Source organism: Sceloporus occidentalis, unplaced genomic scaffold (assembly GCF_023333645.1).
Source record: "Sceloporus occidentalis isolate IW3139 unplaced genomic scaffold, rSceOcc1.0.p SCAF_3, whole genome shotgun sequence".
NCBI lineage: Eukaryota > Metazoa > Chordata > Lepidosauria > Squamata > Phrynosomatidae > Sceloporus > Sceloporus occidentalis.
In genome coordinates, this window is record NW_028316983.1 from 92,703,551 (window position 1) to 92,725,272 (window position 21,722).

The following is a 21,722-nucleotide window of genomic DNA, read 5'->3' on the forward strand; positions in this document are numbered from 1 at the left end:
TCATGGCCTTAAAGTGGTATTAAAGTACAGTGGTACCCCGGGATACGAATGCGCCGCCTTATGAAATTTCCGGGTTACGAAAGAAATTCAATTAATTAATTATTTCCGGGTTACGAAGGTTATTCCGGGTTGCGAAAGAAATTTTGGTGCTTTTCGGCGCGATTTCACCCGGAATCGCGGCTTTCGCTATTAAAGCCTATGGGCTTTTTCGGCTAGCGAAAGTTTCCGGGTTACGAAGGGCTCCGCGGAACGGATTACTTTCGTAACCCGGGGTACCACTGTACTGTAACTATATAGTGTGAAAGAGCTTTAGCACATACACTCTTTCTATTTCATCATGATTTTTATAAATAGCAGGAATTACTTCCCACTTCCTTGGTGAGTTTTGTCTCACTTTTCTCATACATTTTCCCTACCTCAGGCTAATGGTTCTTAAGCTCTCCTGGAATTCATGTATTGCTGCTCCATGCATTAACACAGAACAGCTCTACAGGAAATCCCTGAAGCAAAAAGGAGGGGAAAGCCTTTTTCTAACACAGCTAGAAGAGCCTTGGAATAATGTCTACATCCAAGCCAGAAAGATACTCCCCTTTTTACACAGGAAGCCTATGTTCAACCAAGAATAGCCAGTCACAGTATGTAGCCAGCCATGCTAAATGTATAACATTCTGTCAGTTGGGTAACTGATTGAGTTGCCCTTTTGGTTTCATGGTTGCATGTGTGAACAGAGGTAGATTAATGAGATCTACCACAGAAAAATATTTGAAAAGTAAGTGAAGCTGATGACAAGTTGCTTTACAGTTTAGTGCAATTCCACAAATCTGATTCTATTATCCTGTCAGGTTCTGTCTCTCTCAAAAAAAGACAATGGGGGCAGGATGTTGTGGTTTTGAGGGGGTCTGGGTTTTTAAAAAAGAGAATCCTTAATGCAACCCAGGAGCAATGAATGCATCTATAGAGGTCAGCAATGCTGGTTGGTGACAGACCTTTGTTTTCTCTGCATCTTGTGGAGTAAATAATGTCCCCAATGACTCATTAAGTTTCTGCAAAGTTCTGTTTTAGCAATGCACCTTCTTCCCCCTCATTGGCAAAATTATCACTGGCCTGGAACCATGCCTAATTATAATTTTTAGAATTTTATACTATTTTTATTTCCCATAATATGCTTTTTTTTAATTTAAAGGACTTTAGATTTATTCCAGCAAATTCATTGAGGGCAGACCCAATGCAAAAACTGTCTTCAAAAGCACGTAACTCATTAAATGGTAATTCCTGCCCTGTGAATATCAGCTCCAGTCTAATAGACATAGCCTTGTATTCATGCCTTGAAGAGCTCAAGCCAGTATGTGTGGTATATTTGTGAGACATATCTGACATGATTTTACTCTTTGAATATATGGAAGAAAGAGGGAAGTTTGGTCACCCAACTTAGCTTATGTGCCAAATGTACATGCATGAACAATACCAAGTTTTCCTTGATATGTTTTAGAGGTTTTATTTTGCATTTTTAATTTAACTAGTTGATGTTTCACATTACTTCAAAACTCTGTTTACATATCAATGATCATAGAATAGTTTTCTGTGGATTTTTCGGGCTATGTGACCATAGAATCATAGAATCATAGAATCGTAGAGTTGGAAGAGACCACTAGGGCCATCCAGTCCAACCCCCTGCCATGCAGGAAATCCAATTCAAAGCATCCCTGACAGATGGCCATCCAGCCTCTGTTTAAAGACCTCCAAGGAAGGAGACTCTATCACCCTCCGAGGGAGTGCATTCCACTGTCGAACAGCCCTTACTGTCAGGAAGTTCCTCCTAATGTTGAGGTGGAATCTCTTTTCATGTTGCTTGCATCCATTGCTCCGGGTCCTGTTCTCTGGAGCAGCAGAAAACAAGCTTGCTCCCTCTTCAATATGACATCCTTTCAAATATTTAAACAGGGCTATCATATCACCTCTTAACCTTCTTTTCTCCAGGCTAAACATCCCCAGCTCCCTAAGTCGTTCCTCATAGGGCATGGTTTCCAGACCCTTCACCATTTTTGTCGCCCTCCTTTGGACACGCTCCAGTTTCTCAATGTCCTTTCTGAATTGTGGTGCCCAGAACTGGACACAATATTCTAGGTGGGGCCTGACCAAAGCAGAATACAGTGGCACTATTACTTCTCTTGATCTAGACACTATACTTCTATTGATGCAGCCTAAAATAGCATTGACCTTTTTAGCTGCCGCATCACACTGTTCACTCATGTTCAACTTGTGGTCTACTTGGACTCCTAGATCCCTTTCACACGTAGTTTCATTCAGCCAGGTGTCACTCATCCTATATCTGTGCATTTTATTTTTCCGCCCTAAGTGCAATACCTTACATTTCTCTGTGTTGAATTTCATTTTGTTAGCTTTGGCCCAGCTTTCTAGTCTATTCAGGTCATTTTGAATCTTGATCCTGTCCTCTGGGGTATTAGCTATTCCTCCTAATTTGGTGTCATCTGCAAATTTGATAAGTATGCTCCCAATTCTGTCATCCAGGTCATTGATAAAGATGTTGAATAGCACTGGGCCCAGGACAGAGCCCTGTGGGACCCCACTGGTCACTTCTCTCCAGGATGAAAAGGAGCCATTGTTGAGCACCCTTTGGGTTCGGCCGGTCAACCAATTACAGATCCATTTAACAGTTTCTTTGTCTAGCCCACATTTTACAAGCTTGTTTGCAAGAATGTCATGGGAAACCCTGTCAAAGGCCTTACTGAAATCAAGATATACTATATCCACAGCATTCCCTTCATCTACCAAGCTGGTAATTTTATCAAAGAAAGAGATTAGGTTTGTCTGGCATGACTTGTTTCTCTGAAACCCATGTTGACTTTTTGTGATTATGGCATTGCCTTCTAGATGTTCACAGACTCTCTGTTTAATGATCTGCTCCAGAATCTTTCCTAGAACTGATGTCAGACTAACTGGACGATAATTGTTGGGATCCTCTTTTTTCCCCTTTTTGAAGATGGGGACAACGTTTGCCCTCCTCCAGTCTGCTGGGATCTCTCCTGTTCTCCAGGAGTTTTCAAAGATTATTGCCAATGGCTCCGATATTACATTTGCCAGTTCTTTTAATACCCTTGGATGGAGTTCATCTGGTCCCTGAGACTTAAATTCATTTAGATTAATAAGGTGTTCCTCTACTATCTCTTTACTTATTCTGTGCTGAAATTCCCCTATTCTGTCCTCTGCTCCATTATCCTCAGGTTGAGCACCCTTTGCCTTTTCTGAGAAGACTGAGGCAAAGAAGGTGTTGAGTAATTCTGCCTTTTCTCTGTCTTCTGTTAGCATTTTGCCATCTTCTCCACGCAGTGACCCTACTGTTTCCTTCTTCTTCCTTTTGCTGCGGACATATCCAAAAAAGCCCTTTTTATTGTTCTTAACCTCTCTAGCAAGCCTGAGTTCATTCTGCGCTTTAGCTTTTCTGACTTTACCCCTGCACATGCCTGCTATTTCTTTGAATTCCTTTTTTGTGATTTCCCCCTTTTTCCATTTCTTATACATGTTCCGTTTCAAACTTAGCTCAGTTGAAAGTTCCTTAATCATCCATCCTGGTTTCTTGAGACACCTCCCGTTTTTCTTTCTCACTGGAACTGTTTGAAATTGTGCCTTCAGTATCTCTCTTTTGAGAAACTCCCATCCATCCTGAACTCCTTTATCTTTTAGTATTTCTGACCATGGAATCGCCCTCAATACTTCTCTAAGTTTACTGAAATTCGCTCTCCTAAAGTCTAGGATGCGTGTCTGACTATGCCTGGCTTCTCCTCTCCATTGTATAACAAACTCCAGGAGAACATGGTCACTTCCACCTAATGATCCCACCACTTGCACCCCATTAACCAAGTCATCCTTGTTGGTTAGGATCAGATCTAAAATAGCTGACCCCCTTGTTGCCTCTTCCACCTTTTGGACCATGAAATTGTCTTCCAGGCAAGTGAGGAATTTGCTAGGCCTTGAGGATTTTGCTGAGTTTGACTTCCAGCAAATATCAGGATAGTTGAAGTTGCCCATCACTACTACATCTCTCTTTTCTGACTGTGTGGTCATCTGTTCTAGAAAGGCATCATCCAATTCCTCAGTCTGACTTGGGGGTCTGTAGTAGACTCCCACCGTAACATCCTTGTTGTTTCCCTCCCCTTTGATTCTTATCCAGATGCTCTCCACCTGGCTTCCATGATTGATGTCCAGGATTTCTTCACTGGTGTAAATATCTCTGACATATAGTGCTATTCCTCCTCCTTTCCTGTTTGGCCTATTTCTCTTAATAAGGTTATACCCCTCTATTTCCACATTCCAATCATGAGACTCATCCCACCAGGTTTCAGTGATGCCTATTATATCATATTTGCTTTGTTGTACTAGGAGTTCGAGTTCATCTTGCTTATTTCCCATGCTCTGTGCATTAGTGTAGAGACATCGCAGACCATGGTTCCCTTTTACTTGCTGCCTGTGCAAGTTTTTTTGCCTCCCACTGCTGGGTCCTTGCACTGTTTGCCTTGTTTCCTCTGTGTCAGTTTGACTATTTTTGCCATCCCTTTCGCCTTCCTTAATATTGTCTCCCTTCCCCTCGGAACTCATGTTCTAGAAGAGTTTGTTCCTGATGTTTCACCAGCATCTGTGGCTGGCATCTTCAGAGAATGCTGGCATGGAAGTGAGTGGGATATATATGTACTGTGTGACCCTGGGTTGGGAGTGATTTCCATGTCAATCTGTATTGTTCTGTTGCTGAATGGCAAGGCCTCAGGGTGGGAGGATATGAAAAGAGGATTTCTGTCTGTTTAATTAGAGATCCATTGTCTGCTGGGAAAATGCTTGATCCTGGGTGATTTTCATATGCATTTGCTGGGTCTTGATTTAAAATTTAAAGCCTATGGGGCTTGAATATGTGCGAGTCTCCATTTTCACGGGGGGTGGGGGGTCCAGAATAGATCCCCCATGAAAACAGAGGATCGACTGTATATTCTGCAATTTAAAACCATTTCCTCTAGTTCTGCTAGAAAAACGTGAGAAGATCTGCCCTATGAGCTTCTCTACTTTACTTATAAACCCAGATTCTTCCCAGGCTTATTATATGCTGTTTATATTACACAGGCTCAAAACCCTGAATTGGGTCTGGGCAATTTTTCCCATGCCTAGACTCAATTTGGAGTTTCCACCTTTTGTCCCACATTGAAAAAGCTTACGTTTTGCTTTTACAGAAAACCCAAAGCAAAACTGGCAACAATTGGCTTTTTCCCCCATGCAGTCCCTGCAAGTGTCCCTGCTGAGTCGCTCTGTGGGTGCGAGTTGCTCTGAGGCCAGAAAAAGGCTGGGCACCTCAGACCACGGGCCAGCTTGCAAGGGAGCCCATCATTTTCTAAAAACCTACAACTGGTAATGGGGTTTGAGGGGGAATTTGGGGCCAGAATATTCCAGGGAGAGCCCAGAATATACTGGCAAATGTAGACGAGCCCTGTGTTTCTTTCTCTGAAAACAGGGGCCAAGGCAGTTTTCTCTCCACATGGCTATTTTGCTCTTCATTGGATAACTTTCCAACTTTCCTTCTTGCATGACTGTACAGTATGCCTAAACAGTCTTGCTTTTTTGATGATCAGCTTTTTGCTGTCATGCTCTACACAGGCGCATCAATGGATTTCATAGAACACGCTGATTGTTTAGCCAGCTTGCTATGTGCTTAAAGGCTGCTCTGTGCTCCTCAGTTCTTGGCAAAACATTTCCTTTAGATTTTCTTTCTTGCCTCTTCTAATTATTGCAAATGTAGACAGTACTGTATTGTTTATATATAAGAATCACCCTGCAGACTTTCAGCAAGAATGGGACCAGGAAGGCAACAATGTAATACCTCATACTAAATTTGCAGGGTCATATTTACAATGGCACAGCAGACACCTCTCTAGTGGTGGCAACCCTCATGTTATAATACCACCAGCTTCCTAACCATCTTGCTATTTCCCATCTAGGAACCATGGCCACTGGCCCAGTGCTAATGAGAATAAGCTGGGAGTGATCATTGTGTCACTTACTCTCCTATTCCTAAAGCAAAATCCAGCAGACATAACAAAGATGCATTATGGGGGGGATCTCTTTTTATACAGTTTCACCTGCATCCTGTCCAGCACAATACACATATTAGCTTGTAGCTTCTTTGCAAGGGCAGCAGGGCAGGAGGGATGTTTCTTAGCACCTGCTTCTCCTTTCTTTTTATAGTGAGCCTTAAAAATGCTGCACAAAGGTCTTTAATGAACTGCAAGTAACTACTGAAAGGCAGTGGGCTCAAGAGCACCAAGAAGCTGGTTTAGCAACAGGAGACACGTCTGCAACAGTTCAGCTTTAGGGGCTGCTGCCTGCACTTTTGACTCCAAATGAGGCAGCTGTTCCAAGCAGGTATAAATAAAAGATGTGGCGTTCCTATGGGAACCTTTGGCATATTGAATTACCTATTCCCCAGCTAGTGTTTCCTTTCGGTTAAGTTTCTCCGTGAAAATCCTACACTTCAGGGCAAGCTTTTAAAACACAAATGTGGAGTTGTTTATTTCTAAGTATACAACCATGGCCCTGATGGTTTTCTCTCCACAGAGATAACCATTAATTATGTGACTCAGACACACAAACCTAGTACTCTTCTGTCTGCTTCCTTCACTGTCCAGCTCTTACGTCCAAACAGTGGCATCCCTGGAGGCTGACACCACTGCTCCTCAAACACCTACATTTTTGTAGAAACAGGCTGTGCCATTCATCTGCTTCTCTTTAAAATGTTTTAAGAGATGGTGGGAGTTGGGAGAAACTCAGTGGGAGGTGAAAGGAGTGACCCCCGATTTTTTTTTGATTTTTTTGAAAAATGACATTTTTGACATTTTTATTCTTATTAATTTTTTTTAACAACATCACATTTTAACTCCATGTTCACTGTGTATATGTAAACTCATTTAGGTTGTGCATATGATATTGTAATTTGAAGGTATAATTTTAATTTTGCTAGTTGTTTATGTCAGAACTTTCAGCATTACATTCAATGGTATATGGGAATTATGATTTACAAGTAACATTCGTACAAAGAAGCATTACTAAGGATTCTATATGGTGTGAAATGGGAGGAAGTCAATGGAGGGGGGGTTGACACCATGAGTTACTACACCGGGTGAGACCAACCCTAGTGACACCACTGCATCCGTACATGGTAATTGGGAATACAATGGCCTGAACAATTCTGACTTTAGTGCTCAGTTGTATGTCTTTGCTCTTCAGTAACTTTTCCAGTTCTTTCATAGCTGCCCTTCCCATTCCTAGTCGTCTTCTTATTTCTTGACTGCACTCTCCATTCTGGTCAATATTTGACCCTAGATATGAGAATTCTTTAACTATTTCAATTGCCTCGTTGTCTAGATTGAATTTGTGTATTTCTTCTGTGGTCATTATTTTTGTTTGCTTTATGTTGAGCATCAGACGTGCCTTTGCACTTTCATCGTTGATCTTCCTTATTAACTGTTCCAGTTCCTTATTAACTGTTCCAATATTTTGGTGCTGTCTGCATATCTTAGGCTGTTAATGTTGCTTCCTCCTATCTTCACTCCTCCTTTTTCTGATTCGAATTCTGCTTTTCTTATCATGTTTTCAGCATATAAATTAAACAAGTAAGTATGTCTTTACTATGTCTAGTTTTCCCTGGCTCATGCTTCTCTCATTCCATGTTCCAATTATATGTGTAGTGTTGCTTCTAACTATTCCTGTTTTATTTGACATGTTTTCTGTCTGGCATCCCCCTCTCTATTGGTGGTTCTTGAGCTGTCTCATCTAAAGGGTTTTCTTGGTAAAATGGTCTTCATTAGATCAACCAAAAATTCATCAAATATAGATAAGCTCTGGAAATCTCCAGAGCTCTTCATTGGAAAGATATTACAAAAAAAAGTTGGAGGGGAAATAAAGAAGTGACAAATATGACCTCTAGGTAATGAGTATCAATATGATCACAGTCCTAAGATGAAATGGGGGCAGAGATGTCTGCAACTTACATCCATAAACCTTCTGAGAAAAGGGAAGGCAGAATGGTTTGATTCTCCATTTTGGAAAATACATACAGTATCTAATAGAACTGTCAGCATCCTGGGTAAAGCATTCTGGCTCTCCTGCAATTGATAAAGAAGCTGATGTGTTCTTCCCTAGACACATACACAGAAACACACACATATCCTCCCCACTCCTCAAGACCAGATCCCAATGAAACAGTTCTCTCAAAATGTAATAATAAAGGCATTATATAAATATGGATTTTGGAATTTCCCTGTTGATAAACTTTCTGAGCAGAGCTGGCAGTTCAAATAGTAAATGATGCCTCTGGAAATTTCAGAGTGCTTGTGTATTTTGTCTGAGGCTATATAATATGTACAGCAAATGTTTTGGCCATTATTAATGTCACATTGATTGTGAGTTTTGCATTTGACCTTGACCCTCATTCAATTTTCTTGTCTGAGCATACTTTTGGAACTATACATTAGTTTTCATTTAGGTAAATGCAGCCCTGGATTATTGACAGAGACAAAGTATGGCTCTTCTAAACAGCGTGAATGAATAAATGGATTAAATTAAGCAAATAAATGAACAAACTATTTCAATTCCCTGGAGATCCTGCAGTGCTAAGCATATGAACTTTGTCTTCCACTTGCATAAAGTGAATATGCAGGGCATGTGTTATGGATAAGGAACATCTTGTGTCTCATATCATATTGTGTGGATATCTAGCTTTAACATTATTAACTGGACCGATGCTGAAGTTGAATAACTTATCCTAGCATTTGTGGCATTGAGAAAAATCGCTCCTTTCAGATGACTCTTTACTCTGAAAAGGCTGAGCATGTGTTGGCAAATATTATCAGCTAAGTAAAAGGCTTTTGTGCTCAGAATTTCTTATCTTGTTATTTAAAATGTTTTCACTCACTCTTCATCCTAGGATGCCAGACCTTGTAAACAAACATCAAAAGAACAAAAACATAACCAATGGTAAAATAAAAACATAACCCATACGAAGCAGAACAGACTGAACTCAAGCCAACATTTAAAGAGTAATGTCAAAAATGGGATCCCAATAACTATGCCACTAGTTGTGTCCAATGGCTTTTTGGACTTCTGCCTTTCTAAACATACACTTTCTAATCAGTGTGACATGTTCTTCTTTGAAATTCATGAATGTCTGAGCCATTTAAAAAAAATGAAAAAGGAATCCCACTGGATGCAGTTAAGACACTGAACCTATACCTACATTGGGACCTCAGCCTACATTGTACAAGGCACAAAATTAAATCATTATTAATCCTGATTTTATTTCTCAGTACTGTCACTACTATAATTCTGTTCCACACAGAGACACCCTGTGTCATATTGTTGCATATCATTCAATGCATTGTGTGCATAATACTGTACAGTGTTAGGTATACAATTAGACGGATGAAAGTGTTCAGACATTACAAAAGCAAAATACTGTTAGAGTCCAAGTAGACAAGGTAACATGTTAAACAGAAAATGTAATTGTATTAATGCAAAAAAAAAATCATTTAAAACTAGACACATTTGAGCAAGGAAAACTTGTTCGTATTAGAATTTGTTTTGCTAAAACAAAAGGAAAGGCAACCTGAGCAGTGCAAAATTATTCAGACTCTTCAACTACATATGCATTTAGAATTTATATCTAGCAATGTATATCAAGAAACAAGCACCCAGTTGTCACATTGGGGTGATGGGGTGTGGATGAGCAGAAGGGAAGGAGATGGCATCCAAACCAAGATATAAAATTCTTACCTGCCATCAGTTAGGAACTGTCCTTATCAAAATCACCATGAAAGAGACTTTGCTGGAAATAATCTTGAGTTTGTTCTTTCAACCACAACTTTACAAAACTTTTTTGAAGATGTTGTTCTTTTAAACCACTTCAGATAATGATATATCTTACTATTGAATAGAAGAGGCATGCTTTTGTGAATCATCAGGCTATCGACATACAGTTTGAGCAGATTATTTTCAGTTCAGTAGGCATGTTTGATACCTGTTTGCCCATTGTCTATGAATCGCTGGTAGAGACAGTCTTTCCCTAATCACTTCTAAAGAAAAAAAGAATGTATTTACAGGGAACAACATGGAGATTCACTGCAGACGAGTGGTATTCTGTTTCACAAAGAAATTAACATGCATGAACCTGATAGTGCAGGTACAGATAAAATATTTATAGTCTATTGAATCTGTCACCTAGAATTTCAAATTCAAAAGAAAAGAAAAGTTAGTTGGTGAAGCTCAAACCTTGGAAATAGTTATTCTAGAAACAGAATTTTCCCTCTCTGTGTGTATCCATGTTCCTTTATCTTCTGGTGCAATAACTTTGATGTAAAAATATGTTCTTGTTTTACATTGTTTGATGTGTGTGTGTGTGTGTGTGTTGTTTGAATAGAAAAGCTTTAATTTTATGAAGACAGCATCCATGATGAAAACACTTTGTGTACTTTACAGCACTGGGCAGCATCCTTCTCAAGGCCTTTCTTTGGAAGAGATGAGGAGAAATTTTCAATATCCACCAATTGACCGAAATGGTAAGAGATTTCAGAGATTTAATAAGGAGAAATTCATGGGCTCCACTGATGTCTAAGGAGTGGGGGAATAGTGAAAAGAAATTAAAAAAAGAAATTTTGTAATAAGATCTAGAGATTTTTCTACTAGTAGTTGTGGAGGCAAGAGATGTAATAGGTATCTCAAGAATCCAAGGAAACCTTAACCATACTTTGGATACATCAAGTACATTGCCATAATTCCCACCATCACCTGAGGGCCACTTCACATATTACATTTGTTAGTTGCATATTGAATATTTTTTTCTGACGGAGTACACCTAAAATGTAAACTGTTAAAAACAATGACCATGTTGGCATACATATGTATTATACAGATATCCTTGTCAGGTAAGTGTCATTGGCTATGAATCATGAGTGAATGGTCACTCTATGACTGATTTCAGGTGGCTCTCAACAAATGCCCATTTGGAGGCATTATATTTAGGTGGCCTCCTGAGATTCACAAAGGAGCTTACATCCAATCACAACATCTGACTTTTCTTGCTTGTTAACGGTTAGCAATGGCAGCCTCCTAGAAGTTGCCACTTTTTGTGTGCCTTCAAGTCAAGTATAACTTATGGCAACCCTGTCCTAGGGTTTTCTTGGCAATATTGATTCTTAGGTGGTTTGCAAGTGTCTTCCTCTAAGGCTGAGAGTGTATAATTTGCCCAAGGTGACCCAATGGATTTTCATGGCTGATCAAGGATTTGAAACCTACTCTCCCAGTCCAACATTTACTACACTATACTGATTCTATATCCTGTAGTTCTGTCCCAAACTTATGTGTGCATGAAACATGGCGTGTCATGGCAGTCAATGAAGAGACAAGGCTGAGGTAGATCCATCAGTGTCCTGACTCACTATTAAGCAACTGGAATACACACACATGTATGTGTCTCTGTATCTGTGTGTGTGTGTTTGTGTATATGCTTGTGCATCCATGTTTGAACATGGCATGCAGGGAGAGTAGTTTGACAGGTTTTTAAGACTTAATCATGGAATGATAGTATATCCACCATTTATGCTGAATATTAACTAAACTCACCTGCTGAATATTTCCTAAGCACCCGTTCTCTTTTAATGCACTGCTCTTTTAATGCCACTTTCATTTCCCCTGTAGCAATGGATTCACTAGGTTTGATGTCACCCAATATGGTAATTCATTGTATCACCCCCATGGACTTTGTGGAATGGGAGTGCAGATGGGGAGGAGGGGCCCATCCTGAGGAATTCGCCATCCTGCTACCACCATCCATCCCCACCCCAAGCTGAGAAAGCAAATATGGGATGCCCCCTTGAACAATAAGTGTTTTAATTATGAAAGATGGGATGCCCCCTTGAACAATAAGTGTTTTAATTATGAAAGATCTCCATCCTCAAAGAAGGAGGAAGTCACAGCAAACCCCCCCCCCCCCCAAAAAAAAGCAAGGGAAATGGCAGAAAGAAGCCAAAGCGATCAGGAGAGGGAGGCTGCAAGAGGTGAGCTCAGAAAGAAAGGTCATCCCCCATTCTCAGCCTTCTCTATTGGGACTTGTATGCCAACAGGAACCCCTCTTTCTTTCCAGAAGAGGGTCTTGGGGACTACTGCCCTGTGTCACCTCTTCTGATGGCATCACTCAGTGCAGTCTGCACCCCCTGAACCATTAGTGATGCCACTGCTCTGTAGCCTGCAATCAACCATGGCCCTTTGTCAGAGGCAGCCCACACCATTTTGCTGCCCATGAGACAAAGCAGCAAGAGGCACACTTCCTCCACCAAAGTCATAGTACTGAAGGCTGTTTTGTTACATAAAGTTATTTTGGCACATAAAGCAGAAAATCCTGCAAATACCTTATCCATCTCTGGCAATAAAATTACAACAATTATTTTGAAAGTAAATACGGTAACTAACAATTTCCTGTCCTTTCATAACAGCCTGAACCAGCCAGCTGTGTCAGCTACTTCACTCTTCCTAATGCTGGGGATGGTCCTGCCCATTCTCGTAGATAACAAATGGACTGTATGTTGCAACATCTTGAGGGGATGTGTTTTTTAAAAAAATTAAAAATTGTTATAACATTGTAGGAGTCTATAAATTCTGCCATGATGAGGGAATGGGGTCCTGTCTTCTACTACTACATCTTCTAAAAAGTACTGTCTTTTTATTGCCTTGATGTCGAGAGGCTCAATGACTAGGTTAGGCAGGCAAATATTGCAGCAGAAGAATAATGGTAGCAATCACATTTGACCAATGACCACGATGGCAAAGAAATAATAATAGTCCTTAATAGGCAACCTGGTACTTGGAGCAGTAGCTATTGTCATGATAATTACCCAGGATTAAGGGCATAATTATTTCTGGCAGGTGGCTTATTGTTGACTGTTGGATCCCTTTATTCTAGGTCAAAATAGATATATTTAAAAATCAAATAGAAATGTGGCTGTGTATTAAAATCTCTTGGTTCCAGTTTTCCATCAGCCATTGGCTTGAATGCCTATTGTGACTTAACTGAATATGAACTGCAATATTTCTGTAAGTCACATTTTCCTTCTAGCAATTTGCTTCAGGGAATGGCATTAAACAGGGATTTGAGGTAACAAAAAGATTATTTGTCTGAAACCCATTTATTGGTGAGCTAATCTGTGCATTGCTTATTTACCTGGACATTTACCATATTGTCTGACTAAATATGGAGGCTTGATAAAAGTCAGAAGGAGAGGAGAAGGTGTTCCTGGCTTGAACAGCCATTGTGACTAGCACCTGAGTTTCTCTTCACTTTCCACAGGTTATGTGTCGGATCCCATGAGTACAATGCGATTTCATTCCTGTAGCAACAGTGGCAGCTTTGAAGACAGCGGCTGACAGCAGGAACTATCTACCTGAAGAGAGATTCTCCACAAACTGGAAGCAACATTTCTTAGTGTGTGTCACTGCAGCTCCCAACCATCATAAATTATATCAAAAAGCCCTACATTGGCTCTTTATTTACTGAAAGCTAATGCTTCCACTATAAATTATTCTACAGCCAATTCTCTCTATGCCAATAATTTAAAGAGAGTGAGGGGGGAAATAAATCAGCAAAAGGTACAGAGTTGTGTTGTTTGCCCAGAGAATATACTACTTCCATACTGGCGAAGGTAATTAGGAGACTTGGAGTTTCTGTTCTCCATTACACATGTGGTGAGGAAGGAAAAAGTAATTGTCACACTGTGGGAAGTCCCAATTTGGGGGCGTCACACAGTGTCACATTTACCCTTCCTTTCTTATCTCAGATGTAATAGAGAAAAGATATTGTTCCACATTTTCTTTAGGATCATATTCTCTTCCTCTTTTCCAGCTGTATGTCCTTGGATCTCATCTGTCAGTTGCAATGGTTCTGTGAGGTCACTTGTTCCCAGGCAGTAGCCCCAGTATGCTTTGTGGTGAAACTAGGGCCATCTATTATCTTCTGAAGGCATGTGGGAGTCTTTTGCTTGAAGCAATTTGAAGCACACAAAAAACCCTAGCCCAAACCTCAGATACAGATTTGTTACAAACACCTTTGAGTCATACTGGAATGCAGTATAATTCAAAGCCATGCTGTTTAGGTCAACCAACTGGATAATGCTAAAAGGCTAGGTTTATATTCCTATAGGCATAATTTGAATGTTCCCAGCTTACTAATTTATGTTCATCCTCTCCTGAATTAACATTTGGGTTTGCATATCTCAGCATAAAAAAGGGTAAATCAGAATTAATTCTTGGGCAACTCCCAGAATCCTTCAGCTAGTAGGGCCACCAGGATTTTTGAGAACTGTAGTTAAAAGTAACCCCTCCACACTCTGTGTCAAGATCAGGACACAGTGCCTGACTCTCTTCTTGTATTTCATGGGACAAGAATGTGTCCCAATGCTGAAGTGAAAGTGATTCAAATCAGGCTGGTTCACAGATTAATCTCTTCATCAAGCTCCTCTTACATAAGTCCTCCCACTGCCTGCCCATACAAGCCTCCAGAATTAGGAAGGAAATACCCAGGATCAAAGAGGTAAAGAGTTTAACAGTACCTAAGACACTTCTGACTCCTCCTAGTAGTTAGATGGTGCTGCAACCCAAAGGATAGAAACCCCAAGAAATTTTGATTAGCAAGAACAATGTTATAATCTGCTATTTACTATCAAGCTTTACAGCTACTTCTGAGTTTAGTTTCATTCCTAACTGCTGAGAAGGTTTCCCAATAACAATATATTGACGTAGCATATAGTTACTCTGATTGCAAGTTATTTCACAAAGTATTTGGTAATGGATTATTTCTTAATGGGCAGTTTATCTGTACAAAAGAGCTGTTCAGGTGCTAGAATTGGTTTGTTGATATAGAGCAACATACCTACAGGGCCTCTCATGATGAGTACACACTTTCAAAAGTTAGCATTACACCACTGGGTCTATGTTGATGTGTCACAAGAATTGAGCCTGTGATCTTCCACCATACATGGTATGGCATGATGTGGGAGCAGCCCACTTGCATCAGCAGGAAAATATGCACAAAGATAGAAGTGGGCTGGCACTATGTACTTTTTGGAAATCATACTGAAGGTCAGACTTCTGAAAGTCTTTTTTATTTGGACAAACTAATATTGTCATCAGCCGTGGACATTGCTAGCTATATATTGGGACCACCATGGAGCACAACCTCCTCATGTAATTGTTAATGTCAGGTTAAGAGTATGAGCAAGTGCAGTCAGTCTTCCTCAAAAAACTACTATCTCGACTCAACTCAGCCTCCCCTCCCCACTCTTCTTTTCTCCAACTGGATTTGAGCTCACACACACAGTTGGAACAGGTGAGGAAGAGAAATAGTTGCCATCATTCTATGGTGGGAGTTCAGATCAGAGGTAGTAGAGAGCTAGGTGACCAGATGTCATAACTGTAAAGGAGGACAAGGCACTGCAAAATGTAGAGCATTCAAGAAAATGTAGGACAGTACAAAATAAATGCTGAAAACACTCATATAAATATCAATTCCTTTCATATGGCTCATTTACAGCTGTATTACATATACTGTATTTGATTAGGTACTCAGCCGTATTTTTCTGATGAACTTATCTCCATTAAAATGCCTCGTCGGCTTGCAATATACTTATAGAACTCCGAGCAAGACAAATGCTTAAAATTGTACTTTGTTAGCAACCAAACCCTCATTGTTAATGTGCATCTTCAAGTTGTTACAGACTTATGGTGACCAAAAGACGATCCTATCGTGGGGTTTTCTTGGCAAGATTTTTCAGAGATTTCCTTTGCCTTCCCCTGAGGCTGAGAGTATGTGACTTGCCCAAGGTCACCCAGTGAGTTTTATGGCTGAACTAGGAATTGAACTCTGGTCTCTAGAATCATAGGCCAACCCTCAAACCACTGCATCACAATGGCTCTCTGAATCTACAATTAAATTATTCCTTTCATTTTTCCTTTGACATTATGATATTGAGGAATTGAAATTTTCCCATTGTTCTGAAATTAAGTGGGGGAAAAACCTTTCAACATTTGCATTGTGTCTTCAAACAGCCCATTGCCTAATGTTTGCTGTCTTTTTCCTCCCAAGAAATAAATGCACTCTGGGCTCCGGGGGCAAGTCTTGTCAGCCACTGCTGCTGCTGCTGCTGCTGCTTCTAAGAAAAAAGTACTTGAGAACGATCCATTCTATCCCCCCATTTGCAGCAAGGACAGGCTGCCAAGTAGATATATTTCTCAAAGGTTAACAGCAAACATGGTGTTACTCAATGGGCTTCTTAGCCATGCTCAAAATGGACAGCATCTGGTCCCCATGGTGAAGAGAAGCAGTCCTACACACTGCCCCCTTCCAGTCAGTCAGAGAATGGCAGCCAGCTGTCAGAAGGAAGCAAGTGATAACAGCCATAATGAAAAACATGTCCCACTCTGGGACCATATAAGAAAGTAATTCTGGTTTTGATCCCATTCTTGGGGGAGGGGAGTCTTCCCTGCTAGGTGTTTTGGATTACAATTTCCACCATCCCTTATGCTGGGCAGATGGAACCTTTAGTTCACAACATCCTGAATCCCATTGGTAATCCCAGCTAGAATTGATTCACCTGAATCCTAGTGGTAATCCCAACTAAAGCTGATTCACCAAATGAATGGTGAGTCACAATTTATATAAATCCTACTGATTCACTGCACCTACTCTGATTGGAACTACCAGCTGGAGTCAGACCCTAGAAGGCACTAGGCAGGAGCAGCATACCTTCCAACAACCAGACAACTCCAATGAGTCCTCTACCATCCGTCGTTTTCAGCTGCTTTAAAATGACCCCATTTCTCTTCCCTCCTGCCACTATCATTCTTTGTCCTTGGATTACTTCTTCCGTTGTTGCCAAGTGAGTCTAAAATCCATAAGTACTGCAGTTTGCATTTAATTAACCCAGCAGGAGAGGAGGCAAACCTTTGCCTTTCCCTGTAGACTTAGGCAAAAGCAAACTGCTGTAGCCTCTTCTAGCTTGTGTGCTCTTCCTCATTAATAACCTTTGCCATCTTGACTACACTGATGTTGCTCTACTACATGTGTCTCCATTTTCTTCTGTGAAATAATAATAATAATAATAATAATAATAATAATAATAATTTATATTTTCTTGCCTATCCCAGGTGGATCGGGGCGGGATTACAACACAACAATATAATTTTAAAGCATTATGCATGTAGTAGGGGTGACCAAGAAATATATGTAGTAGGGGTGACCAAGGGGTAAGACAGATACATTTTTCCAATACCCCTGCCCCAGAAAAACCCCACCAGATCCTCTGGCACATGCCTTTTTAAAAAAACAAACAATGTATTTTGACCATTTACAATTCACATTCACAATAAAGCTCCATAGAAGAATGCAGCTCTGCAGTTTGAGTTTCCCATACACACGTTTTTACAAGAATGAAGGTCAAGGGACTACGAAAGGGGCTATGTATTGCCACTCTCTCACTATAGAGGTTTTTGCCTCCTATATAGACAGCTTAAAATGCTGGAAAAGTCACAGCTCTCCCTCTGACACAAATGCTGCTCCACAGTGTCACCTAGTGCTCTTAAGATGAAGACACCACATGCAAAGTTTCTAGTGCAATACTTCTGGGAAATATACTTCATAGACATGTCTGCACTGTGCGTGCACACACAAAATGATTATACCACAGAAAGTTTGTCAGTTATGCTCCTAGGAAATCCTAGATAAAAATGAGTTAAAAGTAAAGGTTTTTGGTCTCCTGCAAAGTGTCCGCAATATATAGGAGTTTAGGTATGTGACACCTAAATTCAGAGGTTGTGCATCTCACGTTACTTATGTCCATGCCACACCCAAGGTTTCCCAAGATTTTTACAAGCTTGGTTTTTATTCAATTAACAGAAATGTGACTCCCAAAAATCAACGAATCTAGGTTTTCCTCCTCTTTATCTTGCCCCCATGACAATCTTCTCCTGGTACATTTCTGCATGTCATATTGCTGCAGAAAGTGTGGGAGCAGAACCTCTTTTTAAAAAGAGAAAGAAAGAAAGAAAGAAAGAAAGAAAGAAAGAAAGAAAGAAAACAAAGGGGCAACCTTGTCCAGTACCCATCTGTTAATCCCCCCCTATTAAAATAACTCTACACACACACACACATCATATTCATCTTCCCTATTCAAGGGGAGGGGAATTTGTTTGGTTTTAACATAGATTTTTAAAAAAACCTTTTGCCACCCTTCCCCTCTCCTTCGCTGGCTTGCTCTGGGCTTCTTCTTCTTCTTTTCCTGGTTGAGCATCACTGAGCATCACAAGCAGCACAATTAAGACTCAGCCCACACGTGTGATGCAGAAAGCCGAATGTGAACTTTGATCTTTCCTTCTCACAGTAATGAGCAAACTCTGCTTTTGCAGTTTGGAGGAGGAGAAGACACCGAGGTCTCATCTGACAGCCCTATCTGGGGGGAAAGAAACACCTGAGAAGCCAAGATGAGACATCAGTGGAAAATGGAGCGATAGGGTGAGGGTAATTCTCTGCAGAGCTGAGTTGAGAAACCTAATCTTATGTTTCTCAGCAGAAAGAAAGGAAGGGATCGCTGAAACAGAGGAGGCAGGTTATCCACATTCATTTGAAGGATATTATCCTAGCTAAAACAACAAAAGGGAAGATCAACTTTTATGAGTTAACATGGACATTTTTATGCATTACTCCAAGGGTGGGAACTGTGAAGTTCTCACTGGGGTGTAACTACAAGGGGGTAAAATGAGGGCTTTGCCATACGGATAAGAAATCTGTCTCCCTATGAAATTTTTCACCTGTCCCCAAATCTAGCATTGCAGTCACTTAAAAATTCAGTTGAATGTTTAGAAACAGAGTTTAAGTATCTAAAGAAAAGAGGCAGGTCAAATCATCAACAGTGTATTCACACTGCAGAAATAATGCAGTTTGACACTGCTTTAACTGCCATGGCTTAATGCTATGGAATTCTAAGATTAGTAATTTTGTGAGATATTCAGCCTTCTCTGTCAGAGAGCTCTGGTGTCATAAGAAACTACAAATCCCAAGATTCCATGGCACTGGCCCATGCAGTTAAAGTGGTGTCAAACAGCATTAATTCTACAATGTTGCAGAAGCCCAAGGGAATGTGAACACAAGCAAACTGGAGGCTCTAGGTGTGAACAACTGCCAGTGTCTCACTTCTGCAATGCTTGAAATTTGGGGATTGAATTAAAATTTCACTCAGGAGAGGATAAAATTCTTACTTGGGGGCAGTGCTCTCATTTTGATCTTCACGGTAGCTGTACCCCTGCCTCCAGATATTATGACTGCAGCTCCTAGGGTATGCATGAGCATCCATACTTACTGGATATGGAGTTGCTGAGCCACTCTTGAAGACACAGAACAGTTCTTGTGAAGGCTAGCTGCAGCTCAAATGAAGTGTGCATGACAACAATATGTTTTCAATTTCAAGAGTAGTAAAGAAAGCAGTCAGATGGGAGCAAGGCTTGATCAAAGAATTATAATTCCTAGCTGCAGAATTTGCTTATGTAAGTTCAGATGTCTCTGAGGTAAGGCTGTATATTTAGAAAGGGGTGACATTTCCACTTCATTAATAAGCACAGTCGTCTTCGCCTCCCCCCCCCCCCCCCGCTCTGCTCTCTTTTTTTCCCCATCGTTTTTTTTTTTGTCCCTGGTCCAGAAGTGCTCCCATGCCTTCAAGAGCTGCACAGCAGGGTTGGAAATGCAACAAGTCCAACATTTCATGGCAGGGGAATGCTGCAACAGAGATTATTCCTCCTGCTGTATGCGCACCATTCTGCTGGTAAGGGCACAGCTGCCCAGGCAGTAAAGAGGTGCCAAATCTCTGTCCAAGGATTGCCATTAACAGCTCCATTCAAGTGTAAGAAATTAATGAGGACTAGAAATAGGAGAGCAGCGAGGGAGGAAGAGCTGTTTTAATTGCCCAGTCCTTTTGCTATCCTCTGACCTTCTGGGCCCAGGTGGGATTTACATTTTGTTTGCTGAATCCTAGATAGTTGCTGCCATAGACTTTAGCAAGTTTGAAATGTAAAGCATTTGACAAAGCCAAGTGGTTGGATTCAAGCAAAGCAAATACGTTGTTTTACTGGTAATTAATATAATTGGCTATTAGAGGAAAACACTGCCTCAGTTAATTGGTCTCTGTAGAAGAAATATCAGGCCTTTGGGGGAAGACTGATTTTCAAAAGCATTGTGTTATTAATTCAAATGAATTGGGTGTGACTTTTTTTTTTAAATGTTCAATCCAGTCTGGTACTGAGTTTCCAAGTTGTTCACTGAGGGCAAATTAGTCTTGTTCCCAAACATGAGGTACCCTTGAATTATATTTTTTAAAAAAATATATGCCACTGAAATGTTTTCCAGGATCATCCACTTACCAGTTGTATTATCACTAACCACTGGAAAGCTAACTAAAAATCAGACTACCATTTTATTATCTATGTGGTCTTTTCTAAAAAAATAAAATAAAAAATAGCGTAAAGAAACTGAAGCTTGGAAAAAGTAACTTTGTTGGACTAAAATTTGCCCCCCAAATGCTCAGCCACCATGGTTCTATGCTGGCTGGGGGTTTCTGTGAGTTATAGTCCAGCAAGGTGAGTTTTCCAATCTTTTGAAGACAACCAAGAGATGATGCTTAAATTTGCACAAACCACAGACACATCAGGGAGCCGATTGATGGCTAACAGGAGCCAAGCATCATTTCTTCTAATGCTCTCATATCTTTTTTTATTTTTTTATGTCATGCATACATAAAAACTGGGGTGGAAATTTCCAGCCCTCCAGATGCAGTTGGACTGCAGTTCTCAGCATATGTTGTGCTAGGGCTGCTGGATACTGAAGTCCAAAAACATTGGATGGTCACACTAATTCCCATCCCTGATGCAGATATTGCCTGAGCACATATTCTCCTGAATGTTAAATAGTTCCAGCTTTAAAATAGCTGTTGGTAAGTAATAATGATATCAAAGAACAGAGGAGAAGGTCATCTCTGGTGCCACAACTGCTAGTGAGCAGTCAATGGTTAAGAATGCTGGAAGTTGTAGTCCAGCAACACTTGAAGGGCCATATGATTCGCACTGCTGAGGTAAAAATGTTGGACAGAGACTTTGTGAGATTCATTTTAGACTCCACTGAGCCATGATTCAGTGGGTGGATTTGGGCCGGCTACTCACTTTTAGCTTGTCCTACCACACACATTCATGGTAAGGATAAACTGGAGGGGGAAAAGATCAATGTATAGTGTCTTGAGTTCCATTTCAAATGAAAGTGCTGCCACAGGTCAGACAGATTTTAGTTGCAATTCCTCGGGCTGTGCATATACCATAAACTGGTTACATATCATTTAAAAAGAGCATATAATCTGATAGAAGCCTAGAGTTAGTAGAATATAGAGCCTAAGATTAATGACAGTGTCTGTCCATTTTCTGTTTTGTAATAAAAGGAAGGAAATAAAAGCTTGTTTAGATTTCAAATCTGGGAAGAATGATAGATGTTCCTTTAAAAGAATGTAAACAAAAACTAAAAGAATGGCCCTAATGTACTCACCCTGTGAGTATGTTAGAGACACCTGACAACAGGTAGTAGGGTTTATTATAAA

The 21,722-nt window shown here is 40.4% G+C and overlaps 1 protein-coding gene across 2 annotated transcripts in view; it reads left to right on the forward strand.

Moving 5' to 3' along the window:
• Window positions 1–13,605, forward strand: part of LOC149316419 (serine/threonine-protein kinase TNNI3K) — a 255,250-nt gene extending 241,645 nt beyond the window's left edge. For both annotated transcript variants that reach the window (XM_089515448.1, XM_089515449.1), the window contains 2 exons: window positions 10,528–10,607; window positions 13,391–13,605. In XM_089515448.1, coding sequence (XP_089371574.1) covers window positions 10,528–10,607; window positions 13,391–13,467 — 157 coding nt within the window. In that variant the 3' untranslated portion in view covers window positions 13,468–13,605. The remainder of the gene's footprint in view (window positions 1–10,527; window positions 10,608–13,390) is intronic.
• Window positions 13,606–21,722: the final 8,117 nt, after the last annotated feature.